This window comes from Eulemur rufifrons, chromosome 19, assembly GCF_041146395.1.
Source record: "Eulemur rufifrons isolate Redbay chromosome 19, OSU_ERuf_1, whole genome shotgun sequence".
Lineage (NCBI taxonomy): Eukaryota > Metazoa > Chordata > Mammalia > Primates > Lemuridae > Eulemur > Eulemur rufifrons.
In genome coordinates, this window is record NC_091001.1 from 57,387,292 (window position 1) to 57,403,994 (window position 16,703).

General features: G+C 40.5%; 1 protein-coding gene across 1 annotated transcript; it reads right to left on the bottom strand.

The window, feature by feature from the left end:
• Positions 1-2,623: 2,623 nt before the first annotated feature.
• Positions 2,624-13,532, bottom strand: MTHFD2 (methylenetetrahydrofolate dehydrogenase (NADP+ dependent) 2, methenyltetrahydrofolate cyclohydrolase). The gene is made up of 8 exons (XM_069493942.1): positions 13,418-13,532; positions 9,551-9,735; positions 8,054-8,176; positions 7,522-7,674; positions 7,009-7,116; positions 5,716-5,808; positions 5,214-5,339; positions 2,624-3,814 (listed from the first exon to the last, which is right to left on the bottom strand). The coding sequence occupies exons 1-8, from the start codon at positions 13,516-13,518 to the stop codon at positions 3,651-3,653; spliced, it is 1,053 nt and encodes a 350-aa protein (XP_069350043.1). The 5' UTR covers positions 13,519-13,532; the 3' UTR covers positions 2,624-3,650.
• Between the last annotated feature and the right edge of the window lie 3,171 nt (positions 13,533-16,703).

Below are 16,703 nucleotides of genomic sequence, written 5' to 3' on the forward strand. Positions count from 1 at the left end.
CAGCATCACCTTGCACTTCCAAATCTCCTGTCCAGCTTCACCTGCTTTCAACTACTCGCGGAGCCCAGTGTTTATGGTGCCACAGGTGAAGATAGAGATGGAGTCAGACTATGACTTCACAGACATGGACAGATATCGAAGAGAAGCTGACAGCGAGACCACCCTCTGAGATGAAGCTGCTTCTCCCCGAAGCTACTCCCCAGTCTGGGATAGAGGGCCTGGTTCAGTCTTAATTGGGAGAGTCTTGACTTCTCTGTGCCTGTTTCCTTCTTTACCAAATAGAGGGAGTCCTTTTGCCTGACAGAAAACTGGAGATCTGTCAATGTGCTACACAGGTGCAAACTCTCCTCTCCCCTTCCCTTTGTAGTTATTAAAACACCTAAAGCTAAACGTTATACCTTATTTTAAAATGCAGTCCAGCATAGAAATTATAACATTTCTTTTGAAATGAAAAATATGTTTGTTTCCCAAAACCATAGCTAAATGGGCAATAGTCAATTTATATTTAAAACAAATAACACTTTGAAAATTTTTTAAAGGTTAGATTTAAATCTAGATGGTCTTAAAATATCCTTACATCAATAGACCATGGTTGGAATTTTTGTTCTGCAGTTTTGCATATTAAGAAATGCTGAAAGGTCGAATCTTTTCTGTCCATTGCATTCAGTTTTCTAAGGGTTGTACAAAAAGTTTGAACCATGTGCATTATGGTTCAAACTATAATGGTTCAGACTTCATCTGCTCCAGAAGTGTGACTGGGGCTTTCCCAGATTGAAAAGTCAGTTCCAAAACTCTGTTAATGAAAGAACCAATGCATCTGAGTGGATAAATGTTTTTAAAATAAAATAGTTCTTTGTTAAAGTGAAATTTCAAACCACTTGTGAAATCAACAAAATGATCCTTTAAATTAATATCACTGGTTTTTCATAGCTGGAATCACATTTCTTTATACATTTGGGTAGGTCCTTCCTGCAAATTTTCAATGCTGATTCCCAAAGTCAGACTCCCATTCTCACCAACATTACATGGTAAGCAGAGCTAACATCACATTTTGGAAGATTGTAACTTTGTCATATTAATCAAACTAGTACTTTAAAGGAATGATTGGAAGCAATTTGGGTAGATTAAAAATCAGTTATTAATGAAGCAAACCTTTTCCCCATGAAACTGAAGATCATTTTATCTTCAATCCACATTTAACAAACACCAACCATGTGTATTTAACACCTACTATGTGCCTAATAGCCACAATGCATCTGACATTTACCTTCTCCAAAACAACTACGGATTTGAATCTTGAGTAAATCACTTTGGTTATAGTTACTACATTTACTCAAGATGACAAATGCAGGTGCTTGCTTTTTTAAAGAAAAATGACACTAGATCATTAACACCTTTAGCACCAGGACTGTAATTGCCTCTGTAATCCCCAGAGCCTAGTATAGTGAGTGCCTGGTCCATACAAAGCTCTCAATAAGTATTTATTAAATTTAATTTCACAGCTTCCTTCCAAGGGATACTGCCAAGAAGTAAAGCGCTAAACCTCTACCACTCCTATGATAGCAGAATTACTTAGCTGGTCACTAACCCAGATCCATCTCCTGAGCTTAAGTATAAATTCTTTATCTTCATCTGCACCAATCCTGGGAGAGCTAACAATCTACCCTTAACATTTCAGTTCTAAAAGCTGGCTGATTTGGAAAAGCACTTTGTCCAAATCAAATTGTAGAAATATTATGGATTCAGGAATAAACCTGCTTGATTAATCAAACAAGCTAGAAAACTACCATGTTAATTTTTGTTGTTGTTGTAATCACTGTAATTTTTACATGTCATTTATATTTTGTATATACATGAACATTTTAAATTCCATAGCTTTTAACAGGTTCACATATTATTACTTCTCCATGCAATAAGTCAGTAATTTTTCCACTTGTAACTATAATTTAATAAAATGTAATCCTGTCTGCTCATCTTGCTGCATGTTTAATAATTTAAGTAAGTCAGCAGGCATGGCTTACAGACATGAGCTATACTTCACTTACAAAAACATCTCCGGCTAACTATCATCTTCTTTCATCTGAGGAAACTATCAAAAGAATAAAGCCAGCTGGCAGAGGAACAAGATGGGAGAGAGGTCAACTCCCCAATTGTTCTGCTTTCTCTTTCTGCTTCAAGCTGCCTAGAGCAGGAGCTCCTTCTGCCTGCATGAAACCAAAGCACACGAAGGCCCATCCTGGACTCAACATATGCACAGCAAACATCTTTCAATCTGTCCAAACTAATGCTTTAAACACACACATGCATGCATACACACACACACACACACACACACACACAGAGAGGAAAAAAAAAAAAAAAGACTAACCCCTTAAATGAATCTTACAGATAAGCTCCTGGCTTGGCACAACCTGTTGTGATATAAAATACTGAAAAGACTAGGCCGGTTCCTCCACAGCTCTTTAAATCTATCTGTTTAAGGCCATAGGATTGAGTGTTACCAACTATAGGAATATCTACCGATTGACTACATCCAGTGAGAAAAAACTATGGTTAGGTAACAACTAAGACAGTAGCAGGAAGACAGCATTTCAGAAACTCATTCCACACAGATGTGTTTTATTAAAAAAGGAAAAAAAAAACCTTTAATCAGAAAGTCTGATTAAGTTCAATATTAACTCAAGCTCTTAAAAATCTTTTGGGAAAGCCAACAGGGTACATCACAGAAAAGCAGGCAGCTGCTGACAATTCTTTGGTGGAAAAGTAAGTTGCATACTTATATGAGCTGCCCAAATGATTATCAAGCCCAAGTTTTGTTTTTCAAAAATAGGTTTCAAGATATCCCAAAGAAACCATAGATACCCTCTAACAATACAAAAATTTAACAATGAAATTTATGTAGCAAAAGTCAAATATGATAATACACATGAATAATTTATAAAATAAGCCTTTCAGTCATAGAAAACTAAAATGGGGAGACCTCATTGATGGATAACATATATAAAATGAAGGCTAATAGCAAATGGAACTTAAACATTTTCCCAATGACTGACTAAGCCACAGAAAAACAGCTTAGGAAAACTACTAAAAGGTAGGTTTTCTTTTTTCCTAGCCAATTCAGTTCTACTTGGATAAATCTGGTTATCCATCAATACATATACAAATTAGAGTAATTTTTTCTACTCAATTACCACCATTTTTTCCCTTTCACTTTTCCCCTAATTTTCTCTAGCAATGTTTTTCCTTTGGTTTGACCAGTTGACCTCAGAAGGTTTAGAACCTAAAATGAGTATCAACTCTTATTGGAATAGCACTTGGGAAATGCAATCCTAGAAAAGGCAAAATTTTAACGGAGGTGGCTTGACAAAGTGAAGCATCCATTCTCAATGTGATGGTGTCTCCCGTGTTAGTCCCTAGGTTAATGGCTGCTCTTGGCTAGATCCCATGACCCAGCATGATACTGGAATGCTCCTTGGTGAGGTACTGCAGAGCCGTGTGCACAAACACCCACCCATTTAAGCTTTCAATAAATACAAAGCATCATTTTAAACCATTTCAGTAGAATAAATAAAAAATATTGCATTTCTAGTGGCCTGCTTTGCTTCTTAAGCTGGCTTGGAATGCTCTTCATGACAAAGAAGACACAACAGTTAATTAGTGGCTACTCCAAGCTCTTTAGATTTCAGCACTTCCCGCTCTTCAAGCCTCAGCAATTTTTTTGCAGCAATAATGGTATTCTTCATTAGCATCGCCACTGTCATGGGACCAACACCCCCAGGAACAGGAGTGATGTAACCAGCTTTTTTTCTGACTCCTACATAGAAACAAGACAAGGCAGGCTGCTTCAGTTATGACAAAGGACACGTATGTACTTTAACATATTATGAAAGAAGCATGCAAGAAAAAGCAATATATAAAAGCACCTTTATAAGCCTCAAACTTATTTAAAAATCACATCTACATTACTCAAGAGCAAAGGTTTTTGAACACACTAATGAAATAACATGCACATAATAAATAGTTGTTCAATGAACTTTTGTATGTCTAAATTATCTACAATTTACCAGCCACACTTTTCCTCCATATTAAACAAATTTAAAAAGAAACATTTCAGTAGGTTAACTGTATGGGAGTCACCACTATAATAATAAGCATTACCTCAATGCCTGCCTACAATATTTTCTTAATTTAAATATAATTTGCCAAAGCACCAAAGTAAATTTCTGTAAAGATTTTTTTAACCCAATTTTAAAGGGAAAATCCTTAGATATCTAGCCATGGTTTTGATTGCTTTAATAAAAACAGAAAGCTAGGAATAGGATTATCAGCATAAAATTCAGATAAACACGATACCTTAAGAACTGAAAGATAACCACTTTTAGAGAAACTTTTGGTGAGAAAGGGAGGAAGAACTAGCATATTCCAGTATTTCCAGAATATGGCTTTTTCCTGGACCATTTTACCTTTCCAGGTCCGTGATCTCTCAGTGAGAAATTGAACAATCTGTACTTGGATGAGAGAAATTGAACCTATAACACTTTTTAAGAAACTCAATGGTTTAGGAAAATCTCTTCATTAAAATTTCAGACTAGTTAAAAGTCTTGAAGTTGTTTCCAGTATGAAATAAGTCTAAGGAAAAAAAACAACTCTCTGAAAATTATGTTCTCCATAATTTTATGATATAAACACCTAAAATAATTCTAGAATGGCTCTAATTTTTAAAAGCTTTCTCTTAATTCTCGTCAAAAGCATTTTAAACATTATTACTAAGGTAACATGGGTTTAAAGTTAAATTAAAAGTAAATGATCTGTTCTAAATGTCCATTAAAAGATAGCATTAATTTTTTTTTTATTTATTTTATTTTTTTTGAGACAGAGTCTCACTCTGTTACCCAGGCTATAATGCCATAGCATCAGCCTAGCTCACAGCAACCTCAAACTCCTGGGCTCAAGCAATCCTCCTGCCTCAGCCTCCTGAGTAGCTGGGACTATAACCATGTGCCACCATGCCCGGCTAGTTTTTTCTATATATATTTTTAGTTGTCCAGCTAATTTCTTTCTATTTTTAGTAGAGACGAGGTCTCACTCTTGCTCAGGCTGGTCTTGAACTCCTGACCTCAAGCCATCCCCGCCTCAGCCTCCCAGAGTGCTAGGATTACAGGCGTGAGCCACCATGCCTGGCCTGATTTTTTTTTTTTAACTATACCATTTACCTTCAAAATCCACATCTCCAACCAACTTGGTTTTAGCAGTTATGGGATCCTGAACTCTATTTATTCCCACATCAATCACTGTTGCTCCCTCCTTGATCATGTCTGCTGTGATCAGATTTGGAATACCTGGAAAGGCAGATAGGAATAATTAACTTAGAAATGAAAAGAAAATTCTACCTGTCAGATTCTTGTCTAATTTCAATTTCAAGAGTCCTGGAAGAACAGATTAACATGTTTTATAAAAACCTATTAAAAATATTAAGGAACAATTTAAATTCCATATAGTAAATAGAAATATTTTGAGGCTTCATTCACCCATCCAGTCTGTAACGGAATGCTAGAAACCAATATTCCAACCACAACTCTATCCTCATCTTTGTAGGCAGCTCAAAGTATCATTACTTAGGGGAATGATGAATGGCATGGCAGTTAGGCAGGCAAATTCTAAGAGGTATAACCTCCTACTTCTGAGGTGAAGTCCTTCCTTCCCTTGTGTTCTTACCTGCAGCAGATACTACAATATCTGCAAGAATTGTATGTTTCTTCAGCTGCTCTTTGGGAGTATATCGGTGACATATTGTAACAGTGGCATCACCTACGAAGGAAAAAAAGAGATACCCTGATTTCTGAATCAAAGCTGGGATTGGATTAGGTCTCAACTAGTCAAGTCATGGTAGAAAGTCAACATCTCTGAAAAATAATTGACTTAATACTTGTATCATATTTTCTGGACAGCTAATTGTCATTTACATTTTAAAATTCATATGCAGGCCGGGCGCGGTGGCTCACGCCTGTAATCCTAGCACTCTGGGAGGCCGAGGTGGGCGGATCGTTTGAGCTCAGGAGTTCGAGACCAGCCTGAGCAAGAGCGAGACCCCATCTCTACTAAAAATAGAAAGAAATTATATGGACAGCTAAAAATATATATAGAAAAAAAATTAGCCGGGCATGGTGGCGCATGCCTGTAGTCCCAGCTACTCGGGAGGCTGAGACAGGAGGATCCCTTGAGCTCAGGAGTTTGAGGTTGCTGTGAGCTAGGCTGACGCCACGGCACTCACTCTAGCCTGGGCAACAGAGTGAGACTCTGTCTCAAAAAAAAAAAAAAAAAAAAAAAAATTCATATGCAATTTCTTGTAGCTTTGCCATTGGTTCTAGCTCTACTATTGGAGCCATATATAATTAAGTTTATTCCTTATCCAATTTAACAGTCTTTCAAGAACTTTACCTTTTCTAAGCAAAATGTCACTAAAATTACTCAAGGTTTGTCTTTTTTCCCCCAAAGTATATTGAAAAATATCTGAAAATATAGTTCTGCCATTATTTCTGATATAATTATATAAGGCATTATTATAATAATCAACATAACTGATTTATAAGGCCTTTTCTCAGACAGATTAACAGAACTTGATATATTATAGTCATATCAATTTAATCTTTTACAATGGTCTCAGAATTTTTCCACCAAATGACACAGAACAGGACACTAACTTTGAATAAGAACTGCTACTTAGCTCCAACTATCAAAGCTATTACTGGAAATTTCTAATTGCCATGCTTATATTCAAAACTTAAATTTACTTCTGCGGCTAGTTCCATAATAAATGAGTAATAAACAAATCCTGGTGACACTGAGTATAGCTTCTCTACAAAAGTTACTCCCTAAATACCTGTTAACAAAATTACAACAAATACAAATACAAAGTATAACAAAGTTAATACTGCCAAACATCCATGGGATGGCCTCTGAAGGTTCTCACCTAAAGAAGAGGACACTGTTCTGAGAGCAATTCCTTACCTCCAGGACGTTCATGTGCCCCATCTGTGTGCAGTAACATTGCAATGGGCATTCCAACATTTTTTGACCTTCCAGCCACAACCACATTCTTCCCTAGGGTTGGAATACCTATAAAAATGTGTAAATTTGCATTAAAAGTAGTGCCAATCTGTCTTAGAATGAGCACGGAAAGAAAAGGAAGTCAGATGGCCTAGAACATGAATCCAATTTTGATAGTGAGCTCACTAAGCTGTTTCATCAGTCAACTGGAGCTATCGCTTGCTACACATAGTGAGGGCTAAAAGAAAACAGAGAAAGCACTCTCTAAGCTACAAAATGTTATACAAATGTGCACTGTGACCACTATTAAATCTTAAGTTTCCTTCACTGAGGCTTCTGGATTAAAGAGGAAAAACTGCCATAGGCAACTGTTAAGAGAGGTAATCTCTGGGGAGTGAGACTGTTTGAACTTTTACATTGTAAGTACTACTATTATGATACTAACACAGATATACAACTCTGGAATATACCTACCAGTTCGCTTAATTATTTCCCACACACCCCATGGGGTAGCTGGTAACATGGAATACTGGTCCAGACACATTCGCCCTACGTTAATTACATGAAAGCCATCAACATCCTTGTCTGGAGAAACAGCGTTGCAGATCTTTCTCTCATCAATGTGCTCTGAAAAAGAAATCAGTGTGGTTGTCGTAAATCACTGTTAGTAGAGCTGCTTGACTGGATTTTCTGGTTTGTCATGCAAATCCATTCCCTTTCTATGATTTACTTCACATGCACAGAAAGAACTCACATCAAGCAAAGCCAAGTGTCAATATCAAAGCCAATATCCTCTTTGACAACTACTTTCCCCCATTGTCCCTTGTATCAAGATCTCAATGCTAAATCAGGGGGTAATTGGTATTCTGAGTGGCTATGTTCCATTTCTAATTAAATATTCACTCTTTTGAGTTTACCTTGCCTTGAAATCAAATTCCCATGAAGGGCCGGGTGTGACAAGGTCTCCACTCAGAAATCCTTTTAAATGGCAGAGTCCAAAACTCACCTGGAAGAGGCAGCTGAACAAGGAGGCCATCCACATTATCATCATTGTTCAATTTATTGATTAAATTCAACAATTCTTCCTCTGAAATTGAAGCTGGTTTCACAATTGTCTCACTGTTGATTCCTATTATAAGAAAATGTTGAGGTTAAAAAAAATATTGAGGCGGGGCGCGGTGGCTCACACCTGTAATCCTAGCACTTGGGAGGCCGAGGTGGGGGGATCGTTTGAGCTCAGGAGTTCGACTCTGTCTCAAAAAAATTAAAAAATAAATAAATAAATAAAAATATTGAGGCATTTGATGAGCACTGCTATGTTGCCTGCCATGCTCTGCCACCACACAAGTTTTTTATCGTCACACCCACCCCACTAGCTGAAAAACTGAATCAGCTCACAAGGAACCCAAAAAGTAACTTCACAAACATATATACTAGGGAATACTCGCTAAATACTTCCTGGACGTTATTCTATGCAGTTCTCATCAACCCAGAGAAATTAAAAAACAAGCCAGCTAGTGAGGTAGCCAATCTTTCTGGTTTCAAAGTCGTTCTTTCCACTGTACTGTGCTACCTACCAATGTCTGAAAATATCATGGCATGCTGTTTTCTAGGTGTTTCTAAAGGTTTTCAATTAAAAGGACAGGAGGCTTCAATCCTCAGTGATAAAGAATAGAGTACACCAAGGGCTCATGGGCCAGTGGCTCCGCCCAGACACGACACTGGTTTCACAGCCGTCAGAAGGAAAGGGAACCTGGCGCCCAGACCACTGACCCACATATGAGCAGGCACAGGCATATCTGAGCCCACCCTCCTCTTGTCTACAGCCACACAGTAATGTGTGCCACCACGAGACCTAGAACACAAACCTTTCATCACCCAGACCCTAGCTGCTTCTAAACTGCATGATTGCCTTTGGAATCAATCGGTGAAGAACTTGAAAGCCATTTCTCAGAAGTCAGAGTCATTTCCTTCAAATATATGACTGTGTTCTTAACCACATCACTGAGGTCTCCTAATACCGTATTACTCAATTGCTCCCCTACTGCTTTAAACTGCCAACACCCCACCTCAGTCCGACTCATTATTGCTCAAGGAAAGCAAATGTAAAATGTGTTCAAGGTCACCTGTCAAATGTTAAGACTAAGAACAGAATTTAGCTTATATTCTAGAAGACACCAAGAATAGCAACCATATTCCTGCTGTCCTAGTCTATAAACCTCCCCAATAGACACAGCCTGATTTCCTTATGACAAAGTTTTGGATACAGTTCAATCATATTAGCCCCCTCTGCTTGGGTTTTCTCATCAGAAAAAGGGATCATACGGAGGTCCCCGTCCTCTCCACCGCCCTCCCTCTCCCGAGAGGGGGCAGCACTGGGGGGGCAGGCCCAGCCCCCATAAAAAAAAAGAAAAGAAAAGAAAAAGGAATCATAAATCACAATAGAGTTTACCTTGCATAAACCTCAATTTAACAGTGGTTGGGGTTTGAGACTGACACATACCCACATCTCCAGCGGCTCTGGTTTTGTTGAGGACATAGGAGTGACTTGCAGGATTCTCTCCAACCAGAATCACGCTTAGGTAGGGTAGTTTATTGCCAGAGGCCACCCACTCTTCCACCTCCTGCCGCACTTCCTGCTTGATCTGCTGGGCCAGTTTCCTTCCAGAAATGACAACAGCTTCATTTCTGTAGAAAGCAACAGAGTCACAAAACCAAATAACTTGAATTTTTGTAAAAAGTAAAGCTCAGACTACAAAAAGTTATTACTAAAAACCAAAAACTTAAAACTTAGGTTAAAACACATGGTGCCGCCGGGGGCGGTGGCTCACGCCTGTAATCCTAACACTCTGGGAGGCCGAGGCAGGTGGATCGCTCGAGGTCAGGAGTTCTAGACCAGCCTGAGCAAGAGCAAGATCCTGTCTCTACTAAAAATAGAAAGAAATTATCTCGAAAACTAAAAATATATATAGAAAAAATTAGCCAGGCATGGTAGCGCATGCCTGTAGTCCCAGCTACTCGGGAGGCTGAGGCAGAAGGATTGCTCAAGCCCAGGAGTTTGAGGTTGCTGTGAACTAGGCTGATGCCACAGCACTCATTCTAGCCCAGGCAACAGAGCGAGACTCTGTCTAAAAAAAAAGGCTTAGGACAGTCATTTATATTGAATGAAATAACATATATAAAGCACCAGGCATATATGTTCAATAAAAGTAATTTCATACTCTCTTCTCTTGACTTTATATGTATTTATACATATATGCACACACATACATATATACCCTTAATATATAACAGATTTATGTATACATACTCATAAGGAGACATATGTTTAAATCCTATATATATAAATACTCAAAGAGGACTTTGCACTTCATAAAAAGTTTCTTTTGAAAGCAATAAACTTAGATAAAATGGTAGCAGCACATTCAGATAAAATTGATATATTAAAGCTAAAGACACAGGGTTCTGGGAGAAGCCAGTGTTCCAAGTCCCAATCTTTTCTTCCAAAGGCAGGTTCTGGATGTTATGCCAATTTGCTTTTAAAAAAAAAAGTCAAAGACTAATACAAACCAAAAACAAGGCCACAATGCAATATAACTGTGTTTTAGACCTTCCCACAACTCTGCAAACATGGAACACAGCCTTAGGAGTGAGTTATTAACAAACTTCCCATCAGTTTGCCAACGGGCAGATAAAGTAACTACTACCCTAAAATAAACAGGGCAATGGAAACTCAGGTCAGTCCCACAGGGAATCATTAAATTACAATTTTTTTTTTTTTTTTTGAGGCAGAGTTTTGCTCTGTTGCCCTAGCTAGAGTGCCATGGCATCAGCCTAGCTCACAGCAACCTCAAACTCCTGAGCTCAAGCAATCCTTCTGCCTCAGCCTCCCGAGTAGCTGGGACTATAGGCATGTGCCACCATGCCCGGCTAATTTTTTCTATATATATTTTTAGTTGTCCAGATAATTTCTTTCTATTTTTAATAGAGACGAGGTCTCGCTCTTGCTCAGGCTGGTCTAGAACTTCTGACCTTGAGCGATCCACCCGCCTCGGCCTCCCAGAGTGCTAGGATTACAGGCGTGAGGCACCTCGCCCAGCAGAAATTACAATCATATTAGCTAATATTTATCTAGGAATTAAATGCTTTCACAGATGTATTTAGAAAAATTTCCATTAACATAATGAATCAACAGACTAGAAAACCAAGAGGACTATTTAAATAAAATTCAAAACTAAAACCCATGTCAGTAGCAAATTCACTTTCCTCCTTAATTCAATAGCTCATGATACTGTAATTTTCCATGAAAAATTAATATTGGGTCAGCTTACAATTCGTAATCAAGTTATTTGGGGAAGAGTTCTACTATCCACTAATTAATGGGACCAGTAATGAGTAAGAAAGACACAAAAGGGAATGGGACCAACATCTATCAAACACTAGGTATTTTGCTAAGACTTTGATATACAATTACAGTTACCTTGAGGCTATTAGTAATAACCCTGCTATACAGAATAGGAAACTGAGAATAGTAGAAACAAGATTCAAGTGCAAACTGCTGCCTCCAAAGTCCATTTACCCCATACATGACTGTCTCCTAGGCCACAGTACTCTCCCTCCAACCATGAGGTTTACCTTCCTAAGACCTTTAAACTGAACAAAAATAAAAGGAATACATGGAGATTTATATATTTAAGAAGATATAATTGTTTTACATTTACCCAGCCAGCAGTAAGCAAAGTAATACATGGAAACCATAAATACCGAATGTGCAGTAAAGATACTATGGATTGCCTTCAGAAATGTGGAGCCTACTTGTGCATTCAGGAAGGCAGGTAAAAAGAGCATTTATTATTGGAGTGTAAGCAAACTGATCTAGTTCTTTAGGGAATGAATTAGAGGATCTTTATAAATCTCTTTTCAATCACAAAAGCCTAGAACAAGGTCTTGCCCCCAGGCACATGCAGCCAGCACTCAGGAGGGGGAAGGGGAGAGAGAACAGACAGTAATGAAAGATGAGGTTAGAAAGACAGGTCAGTGTCTAACCAAAGAATGTCCCCTTCCAAGTCTTCCTTCAAGAATTCATTAATACACACTCTGTGTTCCAACAAGCAGCGCTTTGGAAATGTCTCTAACAGCATTTTTACCCTGAGTGGAAATTGCATTTGCCAGGAACGTGAGTCCCACTAAGGAAAGAAGAGTTTTTATCATCTCTAACTTTGCACAGCCTAGAACAGTGTCTGGCACAGCGAACGTTTGCTGGAAAAAAGAAGGGGCTACCGTTATAAGGCGCAGGGCTCTAGCAACGCAAGTGCTCTAAAGATTGACAGGAAAGAGGGTGCACAGATTTAGGGAGAGAAATCACAGCCCCCCAAAAGACCCTTCAACCTAGGTTTAGAAATGGGAGTTTGAAGTCCAGAAAGATCAGGAAAAATCAACCTCTCTAAAGAAATACAAATAGAGCTTTTCCTTTCCTCCTTCTGGGTATTTTTTTTTCCTATTTTTTTCTTATTTAGGCAAAATACACGTTAACATAAAATTTACCATCTTAACCATTTTTAAGCGTACAGTTCAGTGGTATTAAGCACATTTATACTGTGCAACCATCACCACTAACCACCTCCAGAACTATTCATCTTGTAAAACTGAAACTGTATATGTAGTCATGAAACAATAACTCTCCGTTCCCCCTTCCTCCCAACCCCTGGCAACCTCCTGGGTATTTACCATCTCAAGTTACCCGGCCTGGCACTAACCGGCTCAAAGTGGGCGGCAGTCAAAGCCTTGGTGACCACAGCGCACTCATTCTTGGCGAGCAAGGGGCAGCTTGAGCAGCAACGCGAGCCACACCCACCCCCGGAGGCGGGGCAGCACGGGTACCCCGCGGGCAAGCCGTCTCGCGGATTTCATCAGACTGCACCGACGTCCTCCGCCGCTAGGGTCCCGGGAAGGGACGGCTCGCTCAAGGCTGCTCTCTCTGAACCTCCCCGGCGCTCGCCAGAGGGTCTCCCTGTTGTCCCCAGGACAACTCTCGGCATCACAGCCAGGGGCGGCCGGCAGGTTCTGGCCGGTAACCCTTGCATGCCCCTACGTAAACTGGGACGCCCAGGGCGCGCCTGCACTCTCGCTCCGCACTGTCAGCCCCGTCCCGCCGGCAGACTGGCCCCGAGAAGACCTGGCGATGCCCGGGGCACGCGCCAGACTGGCTCTCGGTGCCACATCGCCCCGCCACATCCCTCTCTGCGGCCCCCACCGCCAGGGCACAGATGCTCAGGGAGGACGTTCCTTGGCGTCCCTCGGGAGCCCGGGCGGCCCCCACCTTCCCTTCCCCTCGGCTTTCCGTGCTGACCCAGCTCCCAGACCCACTTACCGAACTGCAGCGAGGTGGAAGGGGCGATGGCGGAGACAACAGCTCTGCGCGGGGCGGAACAGCCGAGCGGCCAACACGGACATAAGGGAAGTTGCAGCCATAGCCCCTACCGGTACCCGCGCCGGGAGGGAAGCGCGCGCGCGCGCGCGCCCGGGCAGCGCGGTTATACCGCGGCCGCGTGGCAGGCCCCACCTCCCACCGGCCCCCATTGGTCTCTGCCCCACGCCACTGGCTGTCTATTGGGCCCGCTGGAGCTGAGGGAGCCAATCGGTTGTCCTCATTAAACGTAAGCAAAGCCTAGAAGAGCCCTGCTTTTGATTGGAACGAGAAGAGCCTAGAGCGAGGCCCTGGAAGGCTCGGGAGCCTCGGTAACATGCTGTGATTGGCTGAGGAAGTCAAGCCCCTGCCTGACTCAGCTCCTGTCACCGAAACCCTGCCACCACGAGCGAAAGTTCATTCATTCATTCGTCGAACAGATATATCTGGGTGCCTACTGTGTGCCAGACACTGTAAACGGAGGATGAAAAGACAGGCAGCTAGAATACCAACAAATGAATGTAGAAGGATTGACGAGGTTATAAAAATCACCGTTTGGCAAAGTCATAGTAAAATCTGATTCAGAGTCCTCAATGGATGTCAAAACAACTGGGTGAAAGTTAGAAGTGGAGCAAGATGTTTACATATAGGGTTGTCAGATCTAGCAAATGAAAACACAAGACACCCAATTAAGTTAGAATTTTAGATAAACAATTTTTAGAGATCATAGTTATACTTTACAAAGTATTTGTTTGTCTGTAACTGAAATTCAACTGGGTTTCCTGTATTTTCTCGGGCAGCCCTTTTGCATAGTCTCAAAGTATCTCTCCCCCCGCCTCCCAAAAAATATTAATAACAAAAAACAAAAATGGTAAATTTACAGTGGAGAAACCTGACAGAGTTAGCTATCACCTCACCCAAGTGATAAAAGTTAACACCACCCAATGATGGAACAAACACACATGATGTGCCTTCTGATATGATGCATCGAGGACACAACACTTAATAGCTTTTAATGAGTCAGAAAATTTTGATGAAATTATTTTCCTAAACCAATGAGTTTCCTAAAAACTGTGATAAATTTCTCATTTTCACATTGAGAAGAGAGATCACAGACCTAGAATGCTAAAACTATCCAGGAAAAAAACACAGCCCTGAAGTTTTGGAATATGCTAGTAGATCTTAATCTAATCATGAGGAAATATGAGACAAGTCCACAATGAGAGATATTCTACAAGATAAATCAGATAAATCACCTGTGCTCTTTGAAAATGTCAAGGCCATGAAAGACAAACAATGAGGAATTGTTCTAGATGGGACAACTAAATGCTGTGTGATTCTGGATTGGATTATGGACCAAAACTTTTTTTCTTTCCTTTTTTCTTTTGCCATAAATGACATTGTAGGACAATTGGAAAAACATGAAAAAAGTCTATAATTAGGTAATAGCATAGTATCAGTGTTAATTTCCTGATTTAGCTAATCATATTGTGGTAATGTAAGAGAATGTACTGTACTTGGTTTTAAAGATAAAGAAACATCATGTCTACAACTTACTTTCAAATGGATCAGAAAAAAATAATGTTATGTGTTAGTTTGCTAGGGCTACCATAAAATACCAGAGACTGAGTGTCTTAAAACAACAGAAATTTATTTTCTTACAGTTCTGGAGGCTAGAAGTACAATATCAAAGTGTTGACAGGGTCGGTTCCTCCCGAGGCCTCCACCCTTGGCTTGCAGATGGCTGTATGCTTGCTGTGTCATGGCCATTGCTCTGTGCACATGCATCCCTAGTGTTTCTCCCTGTATGTCTTAACCTCATCTTATAAGCGCACCAGTCAGATCGGGATCAGGGCTCACCCTAACAGCCTCATTTTAACTTAATTATCACATTAAAAGTCCTATCTTGAAATACAGTCCCATTCTAAGGTTAGGGTTTCAACACTGAATTTCAGAGGGGACACAATTCAGCCCATAATGATGTATATACACAAAGAGAAACTGATAAAAAGTGAATAGCAAATGTAAGATATTAACAACCAGGAATGGCCGGGCATGGAGGCTCAAGCCTGTAATCCTAGTACTCTGGGAGGCCGAGGCAGGAGGATCCTCTGAGCTCAGGAGTTCGAGACCAGCCTGTGCAAGAGCAAGAACCCCGTCTCTACTAAAAATAGAAAGAAATTAGCTGGACAACTAAAAATATATAGAAAAAATTAGCCAGGCATTGTGGCACATGCCTGTGGTCCCAGCTACTTGGGAGGCTGAGGCAGAAGGATTTCTTGAGCCCAGGAGTTTGAGGTTGCTGTGAGCTAGGCTGACGCCACAGCACTCTAGCCTAGGCAACAGAGTAAGACTTTGTCTCAAAAAAAAAAAAAAAAAAAAAAAAACTGGGAATGTGGGTGAAGAATATACAAGAATTTTTTGAACTTGTCCTGCAACCTTTCTATATGTCTAAAATGATTTTAAAAAAAAAAGACCAATAATATTTCTGCCCTCATGGGGTGTGGGGTAAAGCAGACATATGGTGAACGGGTGAACGAGAGAAGAGACTAAGGAAAAGAATGCCATCCTGCCCTCAAGGCAGCAGATATGAAAGGTTGTATGAAAGGTCAGGGTGTGGCCTACAGGTTATATGACTGGGCATGAATGATTTGCAGAACCTGTCCCCAGCAAGCTGTGGTGACGAGGCACCTTACAATTACTTGGACCTTGTAACAGTGACCGGGAAGAGGGAAAGGAGACTGACATGTCTCCTTTCAAGAAACCTAACCCTTCACTCACCCTGCAAAATTTTGGAAATTCTCTTTTACCAAATGGGAACTCTCAAGAGTGAAACCCTGTGTGAACATTATCATATAGTTTTAATATGCTCAATGAAAGGACCTGCTTCTATGATCCCATAGTATTCTGCTGTATTAAAATGTCATTTGTTTAACAAAAATATTTTATGCCCCAATTTTTAGTCCAAATTCTTTGGGGTGGAGGTGCTCGGTCCCTTCGGTACCCCAGCCCCAACTAGTTTTCCTGCGGGGCCTTTCCTGGCCCTGACCTCCACTGAACACACCCTGCACTTCTACACGGTGTTAGCTTGCACTCCTCTCGCTCTGCTCCCTGCACCCACAGAGTGCCCGACTTAAAAGCCTGGTCCCTAGGCCTCTATTTTAAGTGGGCCCAAATGTTTCATAGACACAAAAGGAGGAATCAGGGCCACATGCAGGCAGAATAACATTTTTACTCCAACACCACATGG

Bases quoted from the DNA above. Each gene is read 5' to 3' on its own strand.
- MTHFD2 (XM_069493942.1), bottom strand. From the start codon at position 13,518: ATGGCTGCAACTTCCCTTATGTCCGTGTTGGCCGCTCGGCTGTTCCGC. The intron at 5,809-7,008 runs GTAAGGAATTGC...TTTCCTTCGTAG, and splicing joins GGCACATGAACGTCCTGGAG to GTGATGCCACTGTTACAATA. The intron at 3,815-5,213 runs GTAAATGGTATA...GTTTCTATGTAG, and splicing joins TGGAGATGTGGATTTTGAAG to GAGTCAGAAAAAAAGCTGGT.